The 21,741-nt window shown below is 42.6% G+C and overlaps 1 protein-coding gene across 12 annotated transcripts in view; it reads left to right on the forward strand.

The window, feature by feature from the left end:
- AUTS2 (activator of transcription and developmental regulator AUTS2) overlaps positions 1-21,741 on the forward strand; it is a 1,127,680-nt gene that overhangs the window by 787,780 nt on the left and 318,159 nt on the right. For all 12 annotated transcript variants that reach the window (XM_077908303.1, XM_077908300.1, XM_077908299.1 and 9 more), the window contains one exon: positions 16,254-16,283. In XM_077908303.1, coding sequence (XP_077764429.1) covers positions 16,254-16,283 — 30 coding nt within the window. The remainder of the gene's footprint in view (positions 1-16,253; positions 16,284-21,741) is intronic.

Raw genomic sequence — 21,741 nt, forward strand, 5'->3', positions numbered from 1 at the left:
ACAGAACACAGATCAGTGGAGGCAGGGGCGGTATGGGCAGGATTAACAAAGGAGCTCAGGAGACTTGTGTGCTGTGGATGTTTCCTCTCTTGATTGTGGTATGATTTCATGGCTGTATACATATGTACAAACGTGTCAAATAGTGCATTTTAAATATGGCTAGTTTATTCTCGTCAGTTATAGCTCAGTAAAGCCATTAATGCCACTTAAAAAAAAGCAAGCAATATAAAGGGACAATCCATTGCTCATTTTGTGCTAGAAAAACTGTTCTGTTTTTTTAGAAAGCTATATTTTAAGAAATATTTAGGAGGACTTGTGAGACTCAATTCCCCTTTCACTTTGGATAAATAGGGGACTTCAGGAGACACCCAATAAAGAGGCATTACAAAGGCAAGAGAGCCCTCTTCTTGCTCAATCCCTTTTCCTTTCTTACATCTGAACCTTAAAGGTGGCTTCTTATATCGTTTTTTGGTAAAATAAAATAAGCGGAGACCTCTAGAAAATATTGGTTTCCTTCTCCCCACTCTTTCTGCCATTATAACCACCAACACCACCACCACCACCACCCCCCAGAATAGATTCTATAAAGAGGAAATAACTACTCCAAAATGTTTGCATTCTGAAAGGGGACAGGCATTTTCAACACAAAGAAATGTTTGTTTTCCTTGCATTTTAACTCTTAATTTTTGACACAGTGGGGAACTCCAGCATGGCTGCCATTTAATACGTAACCATGCCACAGTGCTCTGATTGCCTCTGTCACAGGGGTGTTGTGATGGAAGGCCAGGAGACAAAGCAAATGAGGCCAAAGACAGTGCCTGCTGCTGAGGTGCTGGTCCATTTCTCTGTACTTGAACGTTTCTTTTCTCTGGCCTCACGAGGAGTCACTTAGGGAGACTGAAGCTGGAATCCGTACAACCCCTTTTCAGTCCCCTTGATTTTAATCAGAAATACACAATTATTCTTTTCCTCCAAATAGAGAAACTCAATCCGCATTTTAAATTCAATTATTGTAATTGCAGCATTCAGAAAAATAGCACATTCATTTTCTAATAAGAGATTGTGGGTACCAAATTACTGCATATAGTATGTCAAAACAGGGAACTTGAGACTGGCAAACCAGTGGGTGTTTTTATCTTGGCGATTTGTATTTTCTTGCAGACAATTTATAGTAATCCTACTCTTCCTTGTTTGTGATTTATAAGATAGGCTTTCAAGCCATCCTAAAATAAAGACTGTTGTTAGGTACAATTTAATTTACAATGCCAGTTATGAATGATGGATTCTAAGAGGGACAAAAGTGAGGTGCCTAAGAGGAAGGGGGAAAAAAAAACCAAATCAGTTTCTGGATCATATGGAATGGCAGCCCACCAAGTCTTTGGATCTTCTCAAACCACCCTCTGACATTTGTAAATCACTTTGTCTCAAGCCATATTTCTATTCCTTTAGCTACACTTTTTACTCTCTTAAATTTTAAAAACAAAACAAAAAGTCAGATGGATGGGAAGTTGCTAACGTGGCCATTGTGTTTCTGCAATATGAGAACACTGTGTTCCCTTTTCCTCTTCAGTTCCAGTTGCTTCATTTGACTTGAAGTGAGTCAAATGTAAGGGGAAATACTTTAGGATTTTGAGTCTCCTGATTTTCTTAAAAAAATAACCTTAAAATTAGATTTCTTCAAATGTATGGGGTTATCTTCTTTTAGCTTGAAATTATGTGTCTTTCTCATACAAACATTCAGACACCCACACTTTCAAATACCTTAGTATTCATCCCATCAACCACTGTCTATTTCTGGATCTCCTCAATTAAACAATTTCCATGACATCGTCTCTCAGATATTTTGCTAATATGATTTATGGATTCATTCTTTCACATGTATTTATTGAGCCCCTTTCAGATGTCAGATTTAGGAAGAGCAGATATAAGCAGCTTCTGACCACAGTGTTGAAGATGCAGAGAAATCAGAGAAAGCTTTCCTATCTATGGAAGAGAGAACAGGCATTTCCAAGTGGGGTAGAAGTAGTCTGTTAGACTATTGAGTGTGCCTACTAAGTGCCAGGCATTTTAATCCCTGTGTTTGCAATTACCATTCTTAATACTCTAGGAAGTTTTCTCTTCCCAAGGTTATTCTCTTGGTTGGTTTTGTTAGGTAAGTCCTTAAGTCAGCCTTGCATATGTATAAATTCCAGGCAAAGGGCTCTCCAGATAGTTTTGAACCCTGATTGGTCAGAATCCCTGGACAGATTCCAAAGTTGCTGGCTTCCTACTTATACCAATAAAATCACCTGACATTTTTTATATCCATTCTATCTATCTAATTATTTATTTTGCCAATTTGAATTTGAGTGAACCTCTTGCTAATGTCAAAGCCTACAAGTTGTTACTGTACTCTGCATAACCAACAAGTCTAACTCCAGCTCCTCATTTGACATTAGTCCCTATACACAGGTTACTGCCTATTATTTAACTGAAGAATAGATCCACATTATATCCACCCAAAAAATGTGCATCAGGAACTTAACGGAACACTTAGAAAACTGAATTCTAAAGTGTCTTGCCTTGTTGGTAGAGCCATACTTCATCTTAGTGCACTTCCCTTTGTTGTGTTTCACAGACACCTTGTTTTGCACATACTGAATTGAAGGTCTGTGGCTTCCATGAATTAAACAGTTCTGTTTTTCCAACACCATTTGCTCAATTCATTTCTCGGTCGTATTTTGGTAATTCTCACAGTATTTCAAACTTTTTCACTTTTATTATATTTGTAATGGTGATCTGTAGTCAGTGATGTTTGATGTCACTATTGCCATTGTTTTGGGGTGGCCTGAACTGTGCTTCTATCAGACAGCAAACTTAACAGATAAAGGTTGTGTGTGCTCTGACTGCTCTGCTGACTGGCCAGTCCCCCATCTCTCTCCCTCTTCTTGAGTCTCCCTATTCTCTGAGACACAGTGATTTTGAAATTAGACCAATTACTAACCCTACAATAACCTCTGAGTGTTTAAGGAAGAGTCACAAGTCTCTCCCTTAAATCAAAAGCTACAAATGATTGAGCTTAGTGAAGAAAGCTTGTCTAAAGCCAAGACAGGCTAAAAGCTAGGCCTCTTGCACCAAACAGTTGGTCAAGCTATAAATGCAAAGGAAAAGCTCTTGAAGGAAATTAAAAGTGCTATTCTAACGAACACATGAATGATAAAGTAAAGCAGCTTTATTGCTGATATAAGGAAAGTCTACATGGTCTGGGTAGAAGCTCAAACCAGCTACAACATTCCCTTAGGCCAAAACCCAATCTAGAGCCAGGCCTTACTTCTCTTTAATTCTGTGACTGTTGGGAGAGGTGAGGAAGCTACAGGAGCAAAGTTTAAAGCTAGTAGGGATTGATTTGTGAGGTTTAAGGAAAGGAAGCCATCTCCATAACATAAAAGTGCAAGGTGAAGGAACCAATGCTGATGGAGAAGCTGCAGCCAGTTCTCCAGAAGATCCAGCTAAGATCCTTAATGAAGGGGGCTACACCAAACAATAGACCTTCAGTGTAGATGAAACAGGCTTCCATTGGAAGAAGATGCCATCAGGACTTGCTTAGCTAGAGAGAAGTTAGTGCCTGGCTTCAGAGCTTCAAAGGACAGGGGCTTGTTAGGGGCTCGTATAGCTAGTGCCTTTAGGTTGAAGCCAATTTTCAGGTACCACTATAGAAATCTTAGGGCCCTTAAAAATTATGCTAAATCTACTCTGCCTGTGCTCTATAAATGAAACAACAAAGTGTAGATGATGGCACATTTGTTTACAAATGGTTTACTGAATATTTTAAGCCCACTATTGAGACCTATTGCTCAAAAAATAAGATTCCTTTCAAAATATTACTGCTCGTTGAGAGTATACCTGGTCACCCAAGAGCTCTGATGGAGACGTAGAATGAGAGTAATGCTATTTTCATACCTGCTAACACAACAGCCATTCTACAGCCTGTGGATCAAGGAGTCATTTCGACTCTCAAGTCATGTTATTTAAGAAACATTTCATAAGGCTGTAGGTGCCAAAGGTAGTGATTTCTCTGATGGATCTAGGCACCGTAAATTGAAAACTGTCTCGAAAGGATTCACCATACTCAGTGGCATTAAATAATCCATGATTTATAGGAAGTCAAAATACCAACACTAATGGGAGTTTGGAAGAAGTTGATTCCAGCCCTCATGGATAACTTTGAGGGGTTCGAGACTTCAGGGGAGCCAGTCACTGCAGAAGTAGTGGAAGCAGCAAGAGAACTCGAATTAGAAGTGGAGCCTGAAGGTGAGATTGCATGGCTGCAACCTCGTGATCAAACTTTACTAAAAGAGGGGTTGCTTCCTATGCATTGAGCAAAGAAAAATGATTTTTAAGATGGGATCTATTCCTGGTGAAGATGTTATGAAGACTGTTGAAATGACAACAAAGGATTCAGAAAATGACATAAATGTAGTTGATAAAGCAGCAAATGAGTTTGAGAAGGTTGACTCCAATTTTAAAAGAAGTTCTCCTGTGGATGAATTGCCATCTGACAGTATCACATGCTCCAGAGAAATTGTTCATGATAGGAAAAGTCAATCAATGTGGTGAACTTCATTGTCGCCTTATTTCAAGAAGCGGCCGCAGCCACCCCAGCCTTTAGCAGCCACCGCCCTGACCAGGCAGCAACAGCAACCCTGAGGTAAGACCCTCCACCAGCAAAAAGATTACATCTCACTATAAGCTCAGATGATGGTTAGCACTTTTTCACAATAAAGTATTTATTAACCTAAGGTATGTATATTGGTGTGTGGTCTTTTGTTTTTTGTTTGTTTTTTGTGGGTTTTTTTTAGACATAGTGCTATTGCACACTTCATCGACTATAGTGTAGTGTAAACATAACTTTTATATGCACTGGGAAACCAAAAATTTCATTCGACTCACTTTATTTCGATATTCATTTTATTGCAGTGGTCTGGAAGCAAGTCTGCAGTATCTCCCAAGGCATGCGTGTATTTTATCAGTGAAATGAAACCATTTGTTATTCTACTTTGAGAGGGAATGATAGTTTCTGTTTTTGCTTGCTTATTTGGGTTGTTGTTTCTCTTTCTGCCTAGTATAGTAGCGAGTCTTCAGACACCTCCCAAGCAGGAATTCTTGCAGAATATGATTTCCCATCTGCCAATAAAATTATAAAGAAATTAAACCCAACATTTAAATAACGATCATTACCTCATTTCTGTGTGTGATACAGCATTTCTTTCATCAAAGAGTTGGAAAAAAAGTAAAACTCTTAGTTATTTCTTTCTGGCGGCTTTCAAATGCTTGAACTCATTTAATTCTAACAAAAATTCCATGGAGTATATATCATTCCCAGTTACAGGCTGGAAAAAAAGGAAGGTAGGCTCCAAGATGTTAAGTATCTTTGCCAAGACTGCATGGCTGCTGAGTTAAGAGGGACCAGAATTTGAACCTAGGTCAGCCTCAGATTTAATGAGCACTTTCCTGAGCCAGGTACTCCACTGGGTTCTCCTCTTAAGGGAGAGCTGTCTGGGGTAGAGTAGAAATGTGACTGCCTGGCTGCATTCACTGCCACTTATGGTCATTCATTGCAACCTCTTTTTGGTTTCAGCCTGCCTCTGCCCATGCCAAGCAATTAATCAGAAAGATGTTTTTCAAGTAGTCTCTTTGTATAGTGCACGAGAGAGTGAGCAGAGCTGTATTGTGCTTGCTGGGAACGTGAGCTTTGGAGGATGGAGCTGGGTTCAAGTACCACCTGTGCCACTGGAAGCCTTAACTTCTCATCTTGGAAACAGGTTATAACACTTCTCTCCCAGGGCTGTGGTCAGAACATTCTTTTTTCATGACTGGTGGCTGTAGGCTGGCTATTTTAGGGGAAACAAAATGCTCAGAGAGAGTTCCTATGCAGATTCTCTGCCCTAAAAGAGCCATGCTGCAGAATACACTTCAGGAACCAGACTTTTCCAAAATAGAGGGCTCCCAGCTGCTCTGCTACCATGGACCCTCCTCCCACTCCTGTCGCCTGAGGTGGACTGGTCCCATTGGGAAGGAACTGAGTCATGTAGGTGCCACTTAGCATGGAAGACAGGAGCTGCATTCCATGCCTCACAACCTCAGGGGCTAGAAGAAAGAATGGTTTGCAGCAGCTTCATTACCTGGGGAAAAAGAACTCACAGTTACAGGCACTTTAAGAAAGATGCTTTTACTTTGAGTGTTGGAGAAAATAGAACAATTACCTATTGAAGGCAAAGTGGATGAAAAAATATCTCTGTTCATACTACCCTGATCGTTTAATCTATTCAGATTCATTGTGGGTTCCAGAAGGTGGTTCAGGCCAGACTTTCTCTTCCTTTCCCAGGCTAGGACATTTGGTGGTTGCCTAGAGTCCCAAATACAGACAAATTCCCTACTCCAAGAGGAGATTCCTCTGGGGTCTTGCGCTTATGCTTGCCCACAGCATCAGATAAGTAGGAGGGAGGGAGGGGGAATATCCATAAATCATCACATCGGTTATGAACATCTTTTAGGGTCCTTAAGACTACCTTAGGCCCTGTGATGATTCTGGGGACAACTAGAGTGCTCTGTCGAGGAGCTCACCATCTATCAGGGGAACAAGACTTAAATACGTGAAATCAGTGAAGAATTGTATTCTGTAGAAACCACAGCCAGGTAGGTTTCCAGCACCTGGCACACATACTCCTAAAAAAACAAACAAAAAAAGATACTCAGTCTTTGTTGAGGAATGAATGAATTCGTGATTTCTGACATCTGCTGAGTGCCTCCTCTGTATCAGGCATGGTTCTATACCTTTTTAGTGATTGATTGATTGATTCATTCATTCATTCATTATATATACTTTATTATTGTATATTTATGAACTCAAATGTTCTCAGCAACCCTGGGAGGTAGTACTGGCAGTGGCCCCTTTTGATAGAAAATGAAACTGAGGTACAGGGCCTTACTTGCCTAAGGCCCTACAGGTCATAAGAAGTAGAACCAAGATTTGAATCCTGGCAAACTGACTCCACAGTTACCTGTGAAAGAGAAAAAGATAGGCTTTGCAAGAGCTTGTTGCCATTTTGGTTCCAATGAAGAGCTACCAGGCTTTGTTATCTGCTCATCTGGCTTTGGCTTCCTCAAGACTTTAAGCTTCTTCCCCTTTTCTAGAACCTGGACCAGCTTGGACCAACCCTGTGTGATTCCAGCCCGCCTGGGAACTGGCCCCGCCCGGTCTCTCATTTGTAGTTTCTCTTACAGAGCACATTTCTAAATGAGGACGGTTGCTCTGCTTTAAGGACATACGAATGGCTTGCCCTCACCTGTCAAGCATGATCCTTGTATTTTACCAGGCCCATTACGAACGCAATCTTTCTGTCGAAAATTTGCATACCTCCTTTCTTGAAAAGTAATGACAGCAATTTCTTTCCCTCCGCTCACTTTCTGAGTGTCTCATTTAACGGCACCTGTGAAACCGACAGGCGCAGAGATGAGAAGTGAAAGAGAGCAGTTGATTAAATCATCATCAAGCCGGGCCTCAGAAAGTCAATTCTGCTTGCCGTCTGCAATGATATCCTTTTATCTTAAAGTAATGAGCTATGGCACTTTTGCATCGGGTAATGCGATAAGTTCTATTAGCATGTTCCATTTGCCTCACAAGCAAGGGCAAGTCATTTTAGCTAGCTCATATCACTGCAATCAAAGCAATTGGCTTCCCAGGCAGAGAAGAAAGGGAAAAGGCTCAGGGTGATTTCTATGGATCACAACACAGCGGAAAAAATAGACTCTTGTATTATTTTAACCCATAACATGCTTTTCCTTTTTACTCATCAGCAAATTTGGGTTTTATTAGTTCACACAGGACTCTGAAAAGAACCAGGGTTTAGTTGAAGCGAATCCAGGGGGGTCAGGTCCCACCCAAAGGAACAAGCAGCTGTGATCTGGAAAGGGAAGATTGCAACATTACAGGGAGCCACAAATATAATGCTACCACAGAACATAGCTGAGAAGGTCTCCCTGGTAATGATACTGTGGTCTTAAAATAAACTCTTGCTTCACACCGTCTTCAAAGTCATTTGTAATAGGTCCCCAGGCAGGTACGGATTAATGCTATTGATGACTTAGAATCAGTAAATCAATGACAAAGACGCAAAGGATCTGTTGCTTAAGCTTAAAAGAGATCGTTTACAAATCAGCCGGCCCTAGCCTGTCAGTTTTACCTTTGGACAAGAAACTCATTTTTCTCATTTTGGCAACCACTGAGGCTTGTGGCTCTAGGTTTTAAGTAAATTTCATCTTTGGGGTTTATGTATGTTTATACTTGGCAAAGTGTGACTTCCTTTCTTCTAAGGGGGGAAAAAACGCTGAACTCAAAAGATTTGTGAAATATCCACTTCTTCCACTTCCAAAAGCCCTACAATATTTTAATGAGCTAAGTGGAAATTTACAGCATACAGATTGTTTTATGAAATGTACTTGGGTTTGAAAGTGACAAAAAGGAAAAAAATGTTGAAATTTAATTTGTGACCTTTAGAGCTTCGGATTTTGGTCAACTTGATTTCTGGAAATATATTTGTACTTTTAATGAGTGGTTAGAATAAACCTAGCACATAGTAGATGCTTTAAGATTATTTGTTGAATGAAAACGTGTGATTGTCTGAGAGACCCTGGAGCGGAGAATAAGAACTGTTCTGTTAGCCCCCTCAGATGACGTTGGCTATTTGAGCCCTGGCCAATTCAAGCTGAGAACTTGCAAAAATGCCAGGTTCTGAGAGCTCCCCATAGGAATAATAGGTCACCAGTACAGAATTCCAGAAGCTTCTGAAGATTTGTTCTCCTCTTGCCTCCTGAACAGCTAAAGCTTGGTAGAACTTACCTTATTTTCTAATGCACTTATTTTGTGGCTGTCAGAAGCTTTATTCTCATCTTTTAACCTACTGTTTGGCAAACAAATCTTTCGATTATGCTTTCACTTTTTTAGAGCTATTTTATTTGATCAAGCATAGTTAACTGTTGGGATGGAAGGGAAGAGGGCCAGTGGTATCATTTTACAATCAGTAAGAGTACCTCAAACCATTTTCAGGATTAAAATACTCTTTTTATTTCAAGGTTCTCAGTAGCTTTGAATTTCACGTACAGCCCAAAGTCGATAGGAGAGCAGTGTAAACAGTGTGAAACAAGGGCTTTGTGGGGTGATAGCAGACAGACAACATCAGAGTTGCCATATGCAGCACAAAATGGCTACATGTTTTTGCATGTACAAGGAATTGGGCAGAGGGGAAGATGGTGGTGGACATGTTTCTAGTCACTGTGCTGCTCCCTTACTTCTTTAAATAAGAAAATAAGTGTCATGTTTTCTCTAGGTGGCTTCTTCTGAAATTGCTTTTAGGTGAGGATGTCTTTACAGTCGTAGATAAACCGCCTGCCCCAAAGGGAAATCGATTTGTTTTGTCACTGGCAAAGTTAAATTGTACTTGATGTTAGATGCTGTAGTTTACAAGTTGAGGTTCTCCCTCATTTTCCTCTTATTTCCTTTAGGCAAAAGGAAGAATAAAATAACTTTGTTCAGTGATGGTGTTCAGCCCTGACATCTTTGGTGGCAATGATAAATGGATTTGAGATACAAAATAACTGTTCCAGCAAGGTCCATTGAGCAGAATAGAGAGTAATGCCCTCCTCAATGTCATTGTATGTGATATATTCAATGATTGCCACTTTCTGCTTAAGAATGCATTCCATCACGAGGTACCTAGAATTCCATCTTGTTCCTTCATTCCGAATGAAGCAGAGAGGTATCGCAGACCTTGACTTATTTCGATTTGGATCAGAGTCTTAAGACAGATACTGAGATTCCCAAATGTAAATGAGAAATGTTTGCTTTTGAGGAATATGCAAAAATCATCATCATGTCTTGTCTGGGCCTTTTAATGGAAGACATTTCCCTCTACACCCCAACTCTAGGCTCTGCTAATGACTGTAACCCTGCCCTGTGTGTTCAAACACCCTCCACTGTTGGGTAGAGTACAATTGAGTTACTCATTGGTTCTCACACCTTCTTTCTTTGAAATCACTTGTTTTTTCAAAATCCTAGTTTTGTTATGTTACCTGGACTCAACCACAGTTTGAAGAATTCTAAAGACAAATGAGATGGATTTATCAATATGACTGAGCACCTTCCATGCCCCAGGGCACTGCCCTTACCTACCCAGAGCTCACTGTCTAGTAGGGATGTCTCTTGTGGCAAACAGTGAAAATGTAGTTTTGTAAGGGGTGGAGACAGAAACAATTAGTTCTAAGAAGAGTACTGTAATTCTAAGAATTCCTAGTTCTAAGAAGAGTATTGGATGATTCCCAGAGGGAACTATGTTTGTGAGAATAGAATTCCAGGCAGAGGGAATTGATAAGTGCAAAGATAGTAGGTCCTAGGCGTAACCAAGTGTGCCTGAGTGTGGTGAGAGCAAGGGGTGTGTTAAGAATAGTGCTACTCAAAGTGTGGATACAGAAAGAGGTCACGCCATGAGCTCTCACTTAACTATCTACTGCAAGATTGGCATGGCAGCTGAGAGTAAACATTTGGAAACTTTTATAGCAATTCAATGGGTAATGTTATACCTCTTAAATCTAATAATAACACATTTTTTATATGTCCTAGCTTTTCTTTTTCATTTTCCCAGCAATTTATTATATGTTATATTTAACAGAAGTATAAGTCTATGATGTATGGGAAATTAAAAAAAATAAAACTAAAACAAATGGTCCTGGGATGCCTGGGTGGCTCAGAGGTTGAACATCTGCCTTCCGCTCAGGGAGTGATTCCAGGCTCCGGGATCGAGTCCCACATTGGGCTCCTTGCAGGGAGCCTGCTTTTACTTCGGTCTATGTCTCTGCCCCTCTCTCTCTCTCTCTCTCTCTCTCTCTCTCCTTCTCATTGTGTGTCTTTCATGAATAAATAAATAAAATCTTAAAAAACAACAACAAATGGCCCTTCTCCACAGAAAGCTTGAGAGGCACACTGTACTGGGGGGAAGTGGTTGGACTCGGGAGGTGAGGAAGCAACCTAAAGGGTTTTCATTGCCGTAGAAAGTGTCATAATGATCAAATGGAAAATGAGGACATCTGCCCTGGTCAAGAAGGACTTGGATTAGAAAAGGAAGAGACCATAGGCCCTGGAAAGCAGTCATTAGCCTTTTGTAATGATAAAATGAAAGGCTGAACTAAAGCAGTGGCCAAAGTGGTGGAGATGGTGAGAATTTAGAAAGCAGAGTCAGTAATGTGGGTAAGAGAGGAAGTTGGGTCTGCCCAAGAATAGAGTCAAGGGTGATAAGAGTCTCGACTGAGACTGAAGCGTAATGGCATTACCAGGGACACGGTGGGGGAGGGGCAGAGCTGAGCGGAGCAAAAGATGGTGAGTCTGGTTTTAGATGGATGCTTGAGTCTGATGGGTCTGCAGGGTTTCGGGAAGGGGGCATAACAGACAAAAACATACATTGATAACAGCTAACATTTATCATCCACAGTGATTGTCTGAGTTGTTTACATGTGCTAACCTGTTTTGTTCTCACCATCCTTTGAGAGCAATGCTACGATTACCCACATTTTATAGATAAGTAAACTGAGATGCAGAGGATTAAAACAGTTCTCCCAAAGTCACATAAGCTGGAAGATGGTGGGCATAGAGATGTTTTAGTCTCAACATATAAATGGTACATGGAACCAAGGGAATCTTTAGGGGCTCTCCTGGAAATCACAGAGAAGCCATAGGGCTACAGATTCAACTCTGGGGAGCCGGGGACGTTAAGGGATATGCAGAGAAGGAAGGGCCATGAGAAGATACTAGGGAAGAGCAGTGTATCGGTGAGTGTGTACAAGGGGAACATTCCATGATGTCAGTCCAAACAATCCAAATAACAGAACGGGGGGATTTTCTTACCAGATTATTTACAATCCATACGGTGGATCACAGTGTAGCCTTTTTTAAAAAAAAGTGATATGACAGGGCAAATTTCACTCATTGAACAAAATATTTGACACCTTATGTGAAAACAAAGCAGGCTACAATATAGTAGGAATTTATTTTCATTTCTTAAAATATATGTGGGAAGGATGGAGGAAAGACCGGAAAGAATTAGATAGGTCTATTTGCTGTTTACCTATGGGTGGCAGGTTCATAGGTGATTTTTTAAAAATATCTTCAATGAATATGCATTAATTTTTAAAAGGAGAATATATTGGGTGGGTGCTTGGATGGGTTGAAGCATTTAAAGGGTGGGAATTAGGTGCAAAATGAAGAAGTTGATCCCAAAGGCTCACTTCTGATTTGCGAAACCAGAGGATACAGAAGGTGAAAGTGAAGTTCAGCGGGGATGGGTTCCAGTGGCCGGCAGCGCTGTGCTCAGCCACTAGCCCCTTCCTAAGTCCTGCCTTTGAGAATTTCACATTCCTGTTTCCCTCTTTTGTCTGTGGTTGGTCTGGGTCACTTTGAAGTCAGTTGGAAGACTCTGCGACCCAGAATTCTTCCCTGTCTGGGGTGCAAGGCCTACTTGTTCTTCATTTCTTGCTTTTAAAATGGAGGAAAACATTTTCAGTTTTTCACAAAGAGCTTTGAAATCTAGTCATGGAGAGTACTCTTTCACCTCAAGCTGGTCGTTAGCGTGCAACCTGTTTGCTAATAAACCGATGAGGGACCCTGATGTCAAAATGCTTAAAATGGTCAAATCATCTGGGACTCTGCATTCAACATGCCTTTCCCGCTTCTCAGCCTCATGCAGAACATATGCCTGAACCAGGAGGTGGGTCGACGTGAACTCCTGTAAATTGGAGTGGGTATCTAGGGATTGGGGAGCAGACACTTCTTTTTTTAACCTTTCAAGAGCAAGAATCATTTGGCCTAAAATCTGCAATGTATTGAACTTAGGGTGTGAAAGCCATACAGTGTATTAAATGTGAATTTGAGACCTGAATTCTCCCCACACTGACTCTATAAAACAGCCTCTCTTTTTCATAAAGCCGGCCCATAAACTGCTGCCAGTGAAGCAGAAAGACTCCTTAGGACTGTGGCTCGCTTTCCGTCTGGAGTTGTCAACAAACCCCCTTTATGAGTGGAATAGACCTCTTGTATGTGTCGAGCTTCTGGCTTTTTACAGAGTGTGTTAGGAGCCAGGCTAGGCAAACGTTAGGCGCTGTTTGCTGAGTGCATTTATTGCCTTTGCATAATTTATGAGCTGGAGGGGTTGACCATCATTCGTCTCTGCCAGGGGCTGGCACTCGAGGCTCCGGAGAGCAGAGCTGTAAATTGGATGGTGTGCTCCTGCTGAGCTCACGGCAAAGTCCTCGGGTCAGTATGGGAATTTAATACCAGAAATGGAACTGTTTTCTCAGCGCACCATGTGGGCCCCAGTGCAGCAGAGACTGTTTTGGCAGACTCTGCAACTGGCCTTGTCGAGGAGCTGTCACTCACCCGGCATGTTGTGTGGGGAGCCTGAGCATTTTTAATCGGCTTGGCATCCGTGCTGCTTCCATAATGGATACCAGTAGGTCTCAGTTCTCCACCATATGTTTAACTCTGGAGACAAGGTGCTTCTGGGTATATCAGTAATTACTTGATGCAGAATTAAGTGGACCTTGAAATTAGAACTGGACTGTTGGAAAGCAGAAAGCTTAACACTTTGATAGAAATAACCATTCCCAGGGACATACTGCTGTTAGGATTGGTCATGGGGGTGGGGGGCATGGACAATGGTGGCTCTTTCCCAACCTCCCTACTCCTTTGACACCCCCCCTCCCCCGTACACCAGTCCTTGGGGACATGGGTAAGGGCTGTGCCATAGCCTTCAGCTGTCATTGATTACCTCGGAAGGTGGGCTGTGATATCTGGGGAGATGAGCCTGCCTGGCAAAATATGCTTCTTTCTTCCATGTGCCACCTGAATCATGCTTTGTCACTCTTGAAAATGTGCCCAGAACTTAAAAACCTCAAGGAAGCCCTAATTCAAGGCAATGGAAAAATCACAATCAGGAGAAGACAACCTCATCTGTCTGTTGTTCTAGGCCTCCAAAGTCTTTATCTCACCTCTTTTGATTTATTACAATAGAGAAATCACTCATCAGGCAAAAGTAAGTTCAGACCTTCTGAGTTTGGAAGCCTGGTTGCAAACAATGTAGTCGTACTTGGTTAAAGCACTGTCTTTAAAACTCTGATAGCCTATGGAATTGAGAAGCCAGCACGGACAGTAGAAAATGTTAGAACCTTCTAGTCTATTAGTTTTTAATGTGAGTTCCTAAAACTTAGAGTGCAGAGAGGGTAAGCTAGAAAGAGGAAGTAGTGCCCCAGTTGTATCTTATAATAGCAAGATGTCCATTTGGATGAAATTTTTGTTACTCTCATTAAAAGAACTCTAACAATGGTTTAAATCATAGGGTAATTTACTGTTATCTGAACAAAAATGTCCAGAGGCAGGCTGCTCTTAGGTTGGTTCAAGTGTCTCCATTGTACCACCACCATCTTGTTCTTGAACAGAGACCTTTGGCCTCATTTTTGCAAGGTGGCTGCCACAGATCTGGACATCACATCCTTGAACAATCATGTTCAAAGGCAAGAGGCAAGTGCTTCCTGCTGCTGCTCTTCTTCTTCTTCTTCTTCTTCTTCTTCTTCTTCTTCTTCTTCTTCTTCTTCCTTCTTCTTCCTTCTTCTTCCTTCTTCTTCCTTCTTCTTTCTTCTTTTTTAGAAGAGAAAAAATTTTCAGAGCCCTCAGCAGGTATTTCTTCAAGTCTCAGCCAAGAATGTGTTTTATGGCCACCCTTAGCTGCAAGGGAAGTTGGAAAAGAGAGACTACCTGGCTTTTTCAAATCTCAAAATGTCAGGAGAAGGTATAGATTAGGGAGAAGGGGTTTGTGAATAACTGTGGGTATCTAGCCAGTAGTAGCTGTTGTATAAGCAAATTTATTTTCTGTTTCTGCCCATAGCTACACCAACGCACATGTCCAGGTGGCCACACTAAAAACCTTGGCATCATCCTAGACTCATCTCTCTTCCTTCTTTCTCATATCCATGTGTTACCATGTCCTATTGCTTCTACCTCCAGAATTGCTGTGCCATCTGTTCCTCCCTTTCTTAAGCCATGCATCATGCTGGTTTAGACAGCGTTGTAATGGTTGCCAAACTGGTCACCCATGACCTGTGTCTTCTCCCATAGTGCATGGTCTGTCCTCTACCCCACAGGAAGAGTCATCAAATGGACTATGGCTCTTATCCCACCACACCTCTGCTCAGTGCTTGTGTTCTAGTTTTCTCTATTGCTGACTTGAAAGCTACTCTAGAGCCAGTCCTATGTCTTGGTTGAATATCCGTCTAGCTTGGCAGTACTTATCAAGGGCTGTTGAATGAATGAACGAATTTATTTATCTGCTATGCATTCACTCTGACAAAACACATCACCCCTCCTTTTTTTTTACAATCAAATGAATAACAAACAATCTTGGTTTAAAAAAGAAAATGTGCTTTTCCCCCCCCCACTAAACATCTAAAGAGGAAGCCAGAGTTTTGAGTTAATTCATTCGCTAGTTATCCCAAACTTAGCTCACCAGTTGGAATTTGGGATCTGTTAGTTATGATCTGAGCCTGCTGCTTTAAAACAAATTTCTTTGCCCATACTATTAATTTACTTCCTTGACTTATTCTTGTCCTTAGAGTGGAATATTACCTCTTTTCTCTGGGCCTCTAAGCCTTAGAAAAGGCAGCCATCACAATGTTCTGCTTCCTTCAGAGTCCAAATGAGAGAACTCAGCATCCAGAGGTTTACCTCTTTTTCTGTGTAAAAGCACCGGGAGAGATACAACCATTCACATTAACTGTAGGTAGAAGGTCTCCATTAAGATATTGATTTGCTCTGAATCCCACTGAATGATCCTGATTCACCTTAATCCTGCTGCTAGATTGGCTGCTCAGTGGGCATCCCCTCTCCCGTGCAGTAGGGTGCTCACCATTGTGATGGAGCATCTTGCCAGACCTTGTCCATAGACCACAAGAAGAACCACAGAGCACAGGCATCACATAAAGTCAACAAAGCAACTTCTCAGCATTTTGCTTCTGATTTGGTTTATGAGCATTTGAGCTGAAGAAATTCTTTACAGCTCAAGCAACATTTCCTATTTCCTTTACTTGTCTTCCCTTTATTTTATTTTTATTTTCTGGATCAAAAACAAAAATCTACTCCACTTTTGCACTAACCCTTATTCTCTTGTTTTTCTTTTCAGTGTGACAGTGACAGTGACCAGGAAGAAAAGGTAAGACACCCCCCCAACACACACACACACACACACACACACACACACGATTGTGGGAACAGTTGAGCACCGTGGTTCTCCCACACAGTTAAAGGGTGGTGGAATGCCAGCTTCATATTGCTCATACCTTTTCTGTTCTGCAAAGACCAGTTGTATTTACACAGTGACATTTCCTATGATAAGAAATAATGTGTTTACTTTGTGAGGTCCACTTTTTTTTAATCATATCCATTAATACTGGGTATATGTAACATCAGGTTTTCACTTTATAGATTTTAAAAGAGGAAACTATTTTAATAACCATCTGATGTTTCTTTTTTAATCCTTGGATGGGATATTAAACTTGCCAGTCTGTATTTAAAATGTCATTTTTTCCATTTCTTTTACTGACCTCCATGCTTCTTCTTGCTTTTCTGTACATACTGGCTTTCTTGATAGAAATATGAATGATATGCTCTAGGACTCTCATCATGGGGTGAGAGGTGGGTAGGAGAACTCAGGTGAGAGCAGCTCTCTCCTCGTCCAGGTGGATGGCCAGGTGGAAGGGCGGTTCTTCCTACAGGTACATACTGTCTTTGGGGGCTGATAACCTCCAGCCTCTGTGTATCCAGTTCAACATGGATCAAGAAAAGGAGCTCAGTTTTTGAGCTTTCAGAAGATTGGATCACAGCCTGGTAAAGTGAATGTCTGTGTCTGAAGCAATGGGATTGTTCGTCTGTTTATTTGGTCTTTCTAGCTGTCCCACCCCACCCCCACCCCCCAGCCAAATTTCTTCCTAATTTTATTCCTACTTTATGTATTTCAAAAAGAGTTAACTGAATATCACGGTTTCTATATTGCTTAGCATCCAAAGGAAGGGACCAATAGTCCCCTCCCTAGCTTCTGGTTCTGTGTTGTGTAGCTGAATTTCTTGAGCCCCATTCTGTGCTTTTCACCTCCTATTTGCTTGTGGATTTTACTCAGAATCCTGCAGTTAGTATTTGGTGGGGTCTTCCCATCAAGCCCAGAATCTTACCTCCTTCTCTGCTGCCAGCCTCCAAGAGAGATCTAAAGGCTCTTGTTCTGTACTGTCGTTAATTTGAATTCAGCATATGTAGCCTGTTATAAAATGCGAGACATCATCATTTGAGCAGGTCAAGCATATTCAGATGAAGACAAATGGTGCTTATTTGATTTCCTTAAAATCAGGAAATGAAAAAAGTGCTCTCTGGAGAAATCATGTTCTGCCTGACTTGGATGATAGACCAATGCATGTCCCCTAGATAAGAACAGGCTCTCGCCTTGAGGTTTTTATCTCTGAAGGACGGCCAGGACTGTCAGCTTGCTGACATGTGCATTATCCATGTCATTTTAAACAAAGTGACCTATGGAAGGGTACGCTGTGCTGTGACATGGTAATGGGCTGTTGGATGACAGTGAAAGTACACACTGCAAAGGGGGCTGTGGATTATTCTTTTGTTTAACTGACAAGTAGGAGCTTCCTTCCTCCAGCCCCTGGGAGTCTTAGCTCCTTGCAAGTACCTCAGGGAGCCGGCATGCAATGGGTGCCAGAGGTGCATGGACAGCAGCAGAGGTTCTGCGTTTGAGGTGTGCCCTCTGGCCCTGGAGCCTTCCCACATGGTAGTCTTCACGTCATTCTGTCGGCCATCATAGGCACTCAGGGAGGGACTGGCACTTCTGGCCATTCCAGGAGATCTCTTACAGGTGATGGTTGATCTCACTTTCCAAGCCAGTGGCACTTCTTCAAGGGGATGAACCTTCTTTGGGTTCCATGTCCAAATGGACATTCCTTATTTAAAAGGCAGTATGAATTCCACAAGTGCCCCCGGTCTCCAGCAGCGGTAGAAGGTGATGAGGTTGTCCAGGGTGGTGTTGCACATAGGTGTCTGGATCAGTGTTCTCAACCTTGAATGCACATCTGATCACCTAGGGGGGCCGTAAAAATCCTGGTGCCTGTGCCTTAACCCCGGGCCAGTTACCTCAGAACCTCAGGAGGTATCTAGCACCCCTTGTCCAGAGGATTACCTACCTCTGTAATTCCTAGAATATCCAGAACTGTCACACAGTGTTTCCCACACACTGACAGCATCCCAATGAGTCCCTCCCCAGCACCAGCATGCCCATGTCCTTGCTGCCCCATTTCCAGCTTGGAGTGTAGGAAGCACCACAGCACCTGAGCAGAGTCATACCAGGGGCAGGGAGTTAGGGCCCACCACTCAGAGATGGAGATGAGTTTAGGGCCATGGAGGAGAATAAAGAGATGTTTATAGCAACCACACCAGATGGGTGACACTGGCAAGGGGAGAGCCATCAGGAGTGTTCTGCGGACACACACCCTCCGGCCCTGGCCACCTTAGTCGCCTTTCCCGTGGAGCGTGGTGGCCCTGCAAGCCCTCTTCCTAATGGGAGCTACTCCACAGCCACACTCCCATCATCTCCCTGCCCTGCCACCCAGTATTCCTCCAGAGGGCTCCCAGCAGGAACAATCAAGACTGTAATTGCAGTCGTGCCTGCTTGGCTCTGTTACAGTTCAGACTGCCAGGCTTCCCCTCTTGGACTGAGATTGTCTGGTGTTTATCACCGACTTTAACACCATCCTCCCAGACTTCTGCTGCGCGCCAGAGCCTGGGCCCCTGTCAGCCTCCTCTGTGCCAGAGCCTCTTGCCTGGGCCCCCCTCCGAGCCCCAGAGCTAACCAGGGCTGCTTTCATCTGCTGCTTGGAGGATTCGCATTCAAATCTGAATTGCTAATGGTGAAAAAGATGCCACTCAGTGTCCAGGGATCCCTTCAGCAGCCTCACCAGGGATGCTGTTGGAGGCAAAAGTGAGACTTGTAGGGACCCACTGGGATTTCTCTCCGGAAGACCTGTCATTCTCTTACTCCACAGGGATCTGCAGAACTGGCGGTCTAAAATTAGGGTACTGTATTTCACACAGCTGAATTAAGATAAACTCTGCTTTGCTCTGATACGAAGCTGTAATTTATAAAATGATACCCTTACTAATTAATGTGGAAGTGACTGGGAAAGGGGCGAAAAAAGCAGAGCTTTCCATGCATGCAGGAGACACACTTGCGCGTGGAAAAGGCTCTGATGAGGCACTGAGTGAAGCACCTCTCAGTCCCCCTCCAGGCCACAAGGGTACGCTTCGCATAAGTGGCAAAGAACCCAGAGGACTTTTTGAAGGTAGGCGTCAGGTGGGAGGCTAGAGAAGGCTGTGAAGGTGCCACATGTTCAGTGTGGGATTGTTCTTACAGTTAGTGTAAAGAGAGGAGGAAGCCCTTTGCACCTTAGTCCTCCAAGTGAAACGATTATTCCAGTCTCCGATTCAGAATGAATTGGTATCATGAGAACAAAGAGGCAGCATCCATATGTCCACATATCCGGCCTATTTTCTCTTGTTTCTTCTCTTCCTCTACCACTAAGAAAATGTGCCTTACTTGAATTTGAAATTAATGTAGAGATTGAAAGTAATTCTCTCCATCCATCCAGTTCCTGTTTACTGTGTGGCCACAGGACAAAGCTGGTTGGAAGGCGTCGTACCCAGTGGTCAAGGACTTAGGCCTCGGAGTCGGATGGCTCCTGCTTGACTGCTTTGCTACGTTGTAGCAGTGGACAAGCCCCAGTGCTCTTACCTCCCAAATGGGATACCAACAGCTCCACCTGTAGTTCTGTAACCATGAAATGAAGACACTTGGCTCAGTTCCTGGTCCATAGTAAGTGCTCAGAAATGTTAGCTCTCGTGAGTTTTACTTGGGGTGAAGTAAGAGACTCACTTGGGAAATGAGAAAGACCATCCTCCTCTTCAGAAAGCTCAAGATCTGCCAGAAAAATTGCCAGAGGACGAGAAGGGTGTGTGCATGTGTGTTTTACTCAAGCCTGAAGGCTCAGCCTTCACCCCCTAGGGCACATCCTGTTACAAACTGAATGGAAGTACTGTGAAATTTGGAAGGATCCCCATACCATGATTTTTAAACCCCTTCTTCCAGATATCAGGCTTTCCTCTGGGCACAGCCAGGAGCCAAGAGTAAGCGTGCTGTCCTGCAAGGGTCAATTCAGTGGATTGTACAGCCCTGTTCCACATGCCAAACACTGTCAGTTCCTGGTGCCCCTCGCAGGAGAGTGGGTCCAAGTCAGTATCTATGGGGCCATCGCATGAGTATTTTTTGAAAAGCTTCCTAGATAACTTTGATATGCAATGCATTTTGAGAATCACTGCCTTATAGCAAGTATCAAGGATAAACATTTACTTTCCCCTTGTTCAATGCTCTTAAAATTTTGACAGCACAGAAAAAAGACTTGAAAACTACAGAGGTGTTATGTGTGTACGTGCACCCATTTTCTTATGTTTAGATACACAAATACACAGGAATGCAGTGCAATGCAATCTCTTTCCAGATACAAATCATACTCCTTTTCCTAACGTAGCCATGAACATGACCCTGATGGCACTTTCCTCTCTCTGGGTTTTAACACCCACAGAAGTTTACTTGGTTCCTATGGCTTGCTCCTGACCACCCGGGCCAGCCTGCTAGGACACTGCCAACCATACATGCAGTACTCTTGGTTCTCTACGTCAGCTCCTTTCCCCCCTCCCCCACATGCACACACTTTTTGGTGCATTCCAATTTTTTGATTCATGCTAAAATGTGTTGTGTTTGATCATTTTGTGCTCACTTGTGTGGGAGCGGGGCAGCTTCTAAGAAAAGCAGTGAGAAAATCAGCAGAGGTTTATGTTCTTAATTCCACACAAACCAAACACCTCATTTGGCTTCTGAAGGGTCAGAAACTGCTGAGATGTCAAACTGGAGACTGGGCATGTGGCTTGTGCTTAGAGTGGAAGAGTCCCATCCCTTGATTGTCCACGATTCACACTTGGTAAAGATTGTGCACCCTCAGGAACATTCCAGAAGCTCAGAAAGCCCCGCTGTTGCTTGTAGAACCCCAGTCCTCAGTTTTGAAACAGGACATGTTCTGATCAGGAGACAATGAGAGACACTGTTGCATTTTGCATCTAGAAAAAGGAATCTTCTCCCCTCTTCCAATTTCATAGCAGCAAAGCAAACAACCATTGCCCAAGGGAAGAACAGGGACCCATGTTCTTATCTCTTTATCCCCAGCACTTAGCAGAGTACCTGGCACAACTTAGGCAATCAGTAATATTCATTATTTTGCTAAATGGGCATTTCCTTTCCTGGATATCCATTTCCAAATGAGAGGGTAAGTGAAACAGTTCGGGAACTGATCCCCGAACCTGAAGTGCTTCATATCAACCTCAGGGTTTAAGTTCCTGGACTGCAGCAAAGAGGTACTCTTTTTTTCAGCTTTCTGGATTTCCTTTACAATTTTATTTTCTCATATGATACTTTTAAGCCATTTATAAATTTCCTAGCATATTTGTACAGTTTCTACGATTTTTGGCCAAGTTTCAAGAGCTTTCCATTTTGGGTGTCTGATTTC

Source organism: Canis aureus, chromosome 8 (genome assembly GCF_053574225.1).
Source record: "Canis aureus isolate CA01 chromosome 8, VMU_Caureus_v.1.0, whole genome shotgun sequence".
Classification (NCBI taxonomy): domain Eukaryota; kingdom Metazoa; phylum Chordata; class Mammalia; order Carnivora; family Canidae; genus Canis; species Canis aureus.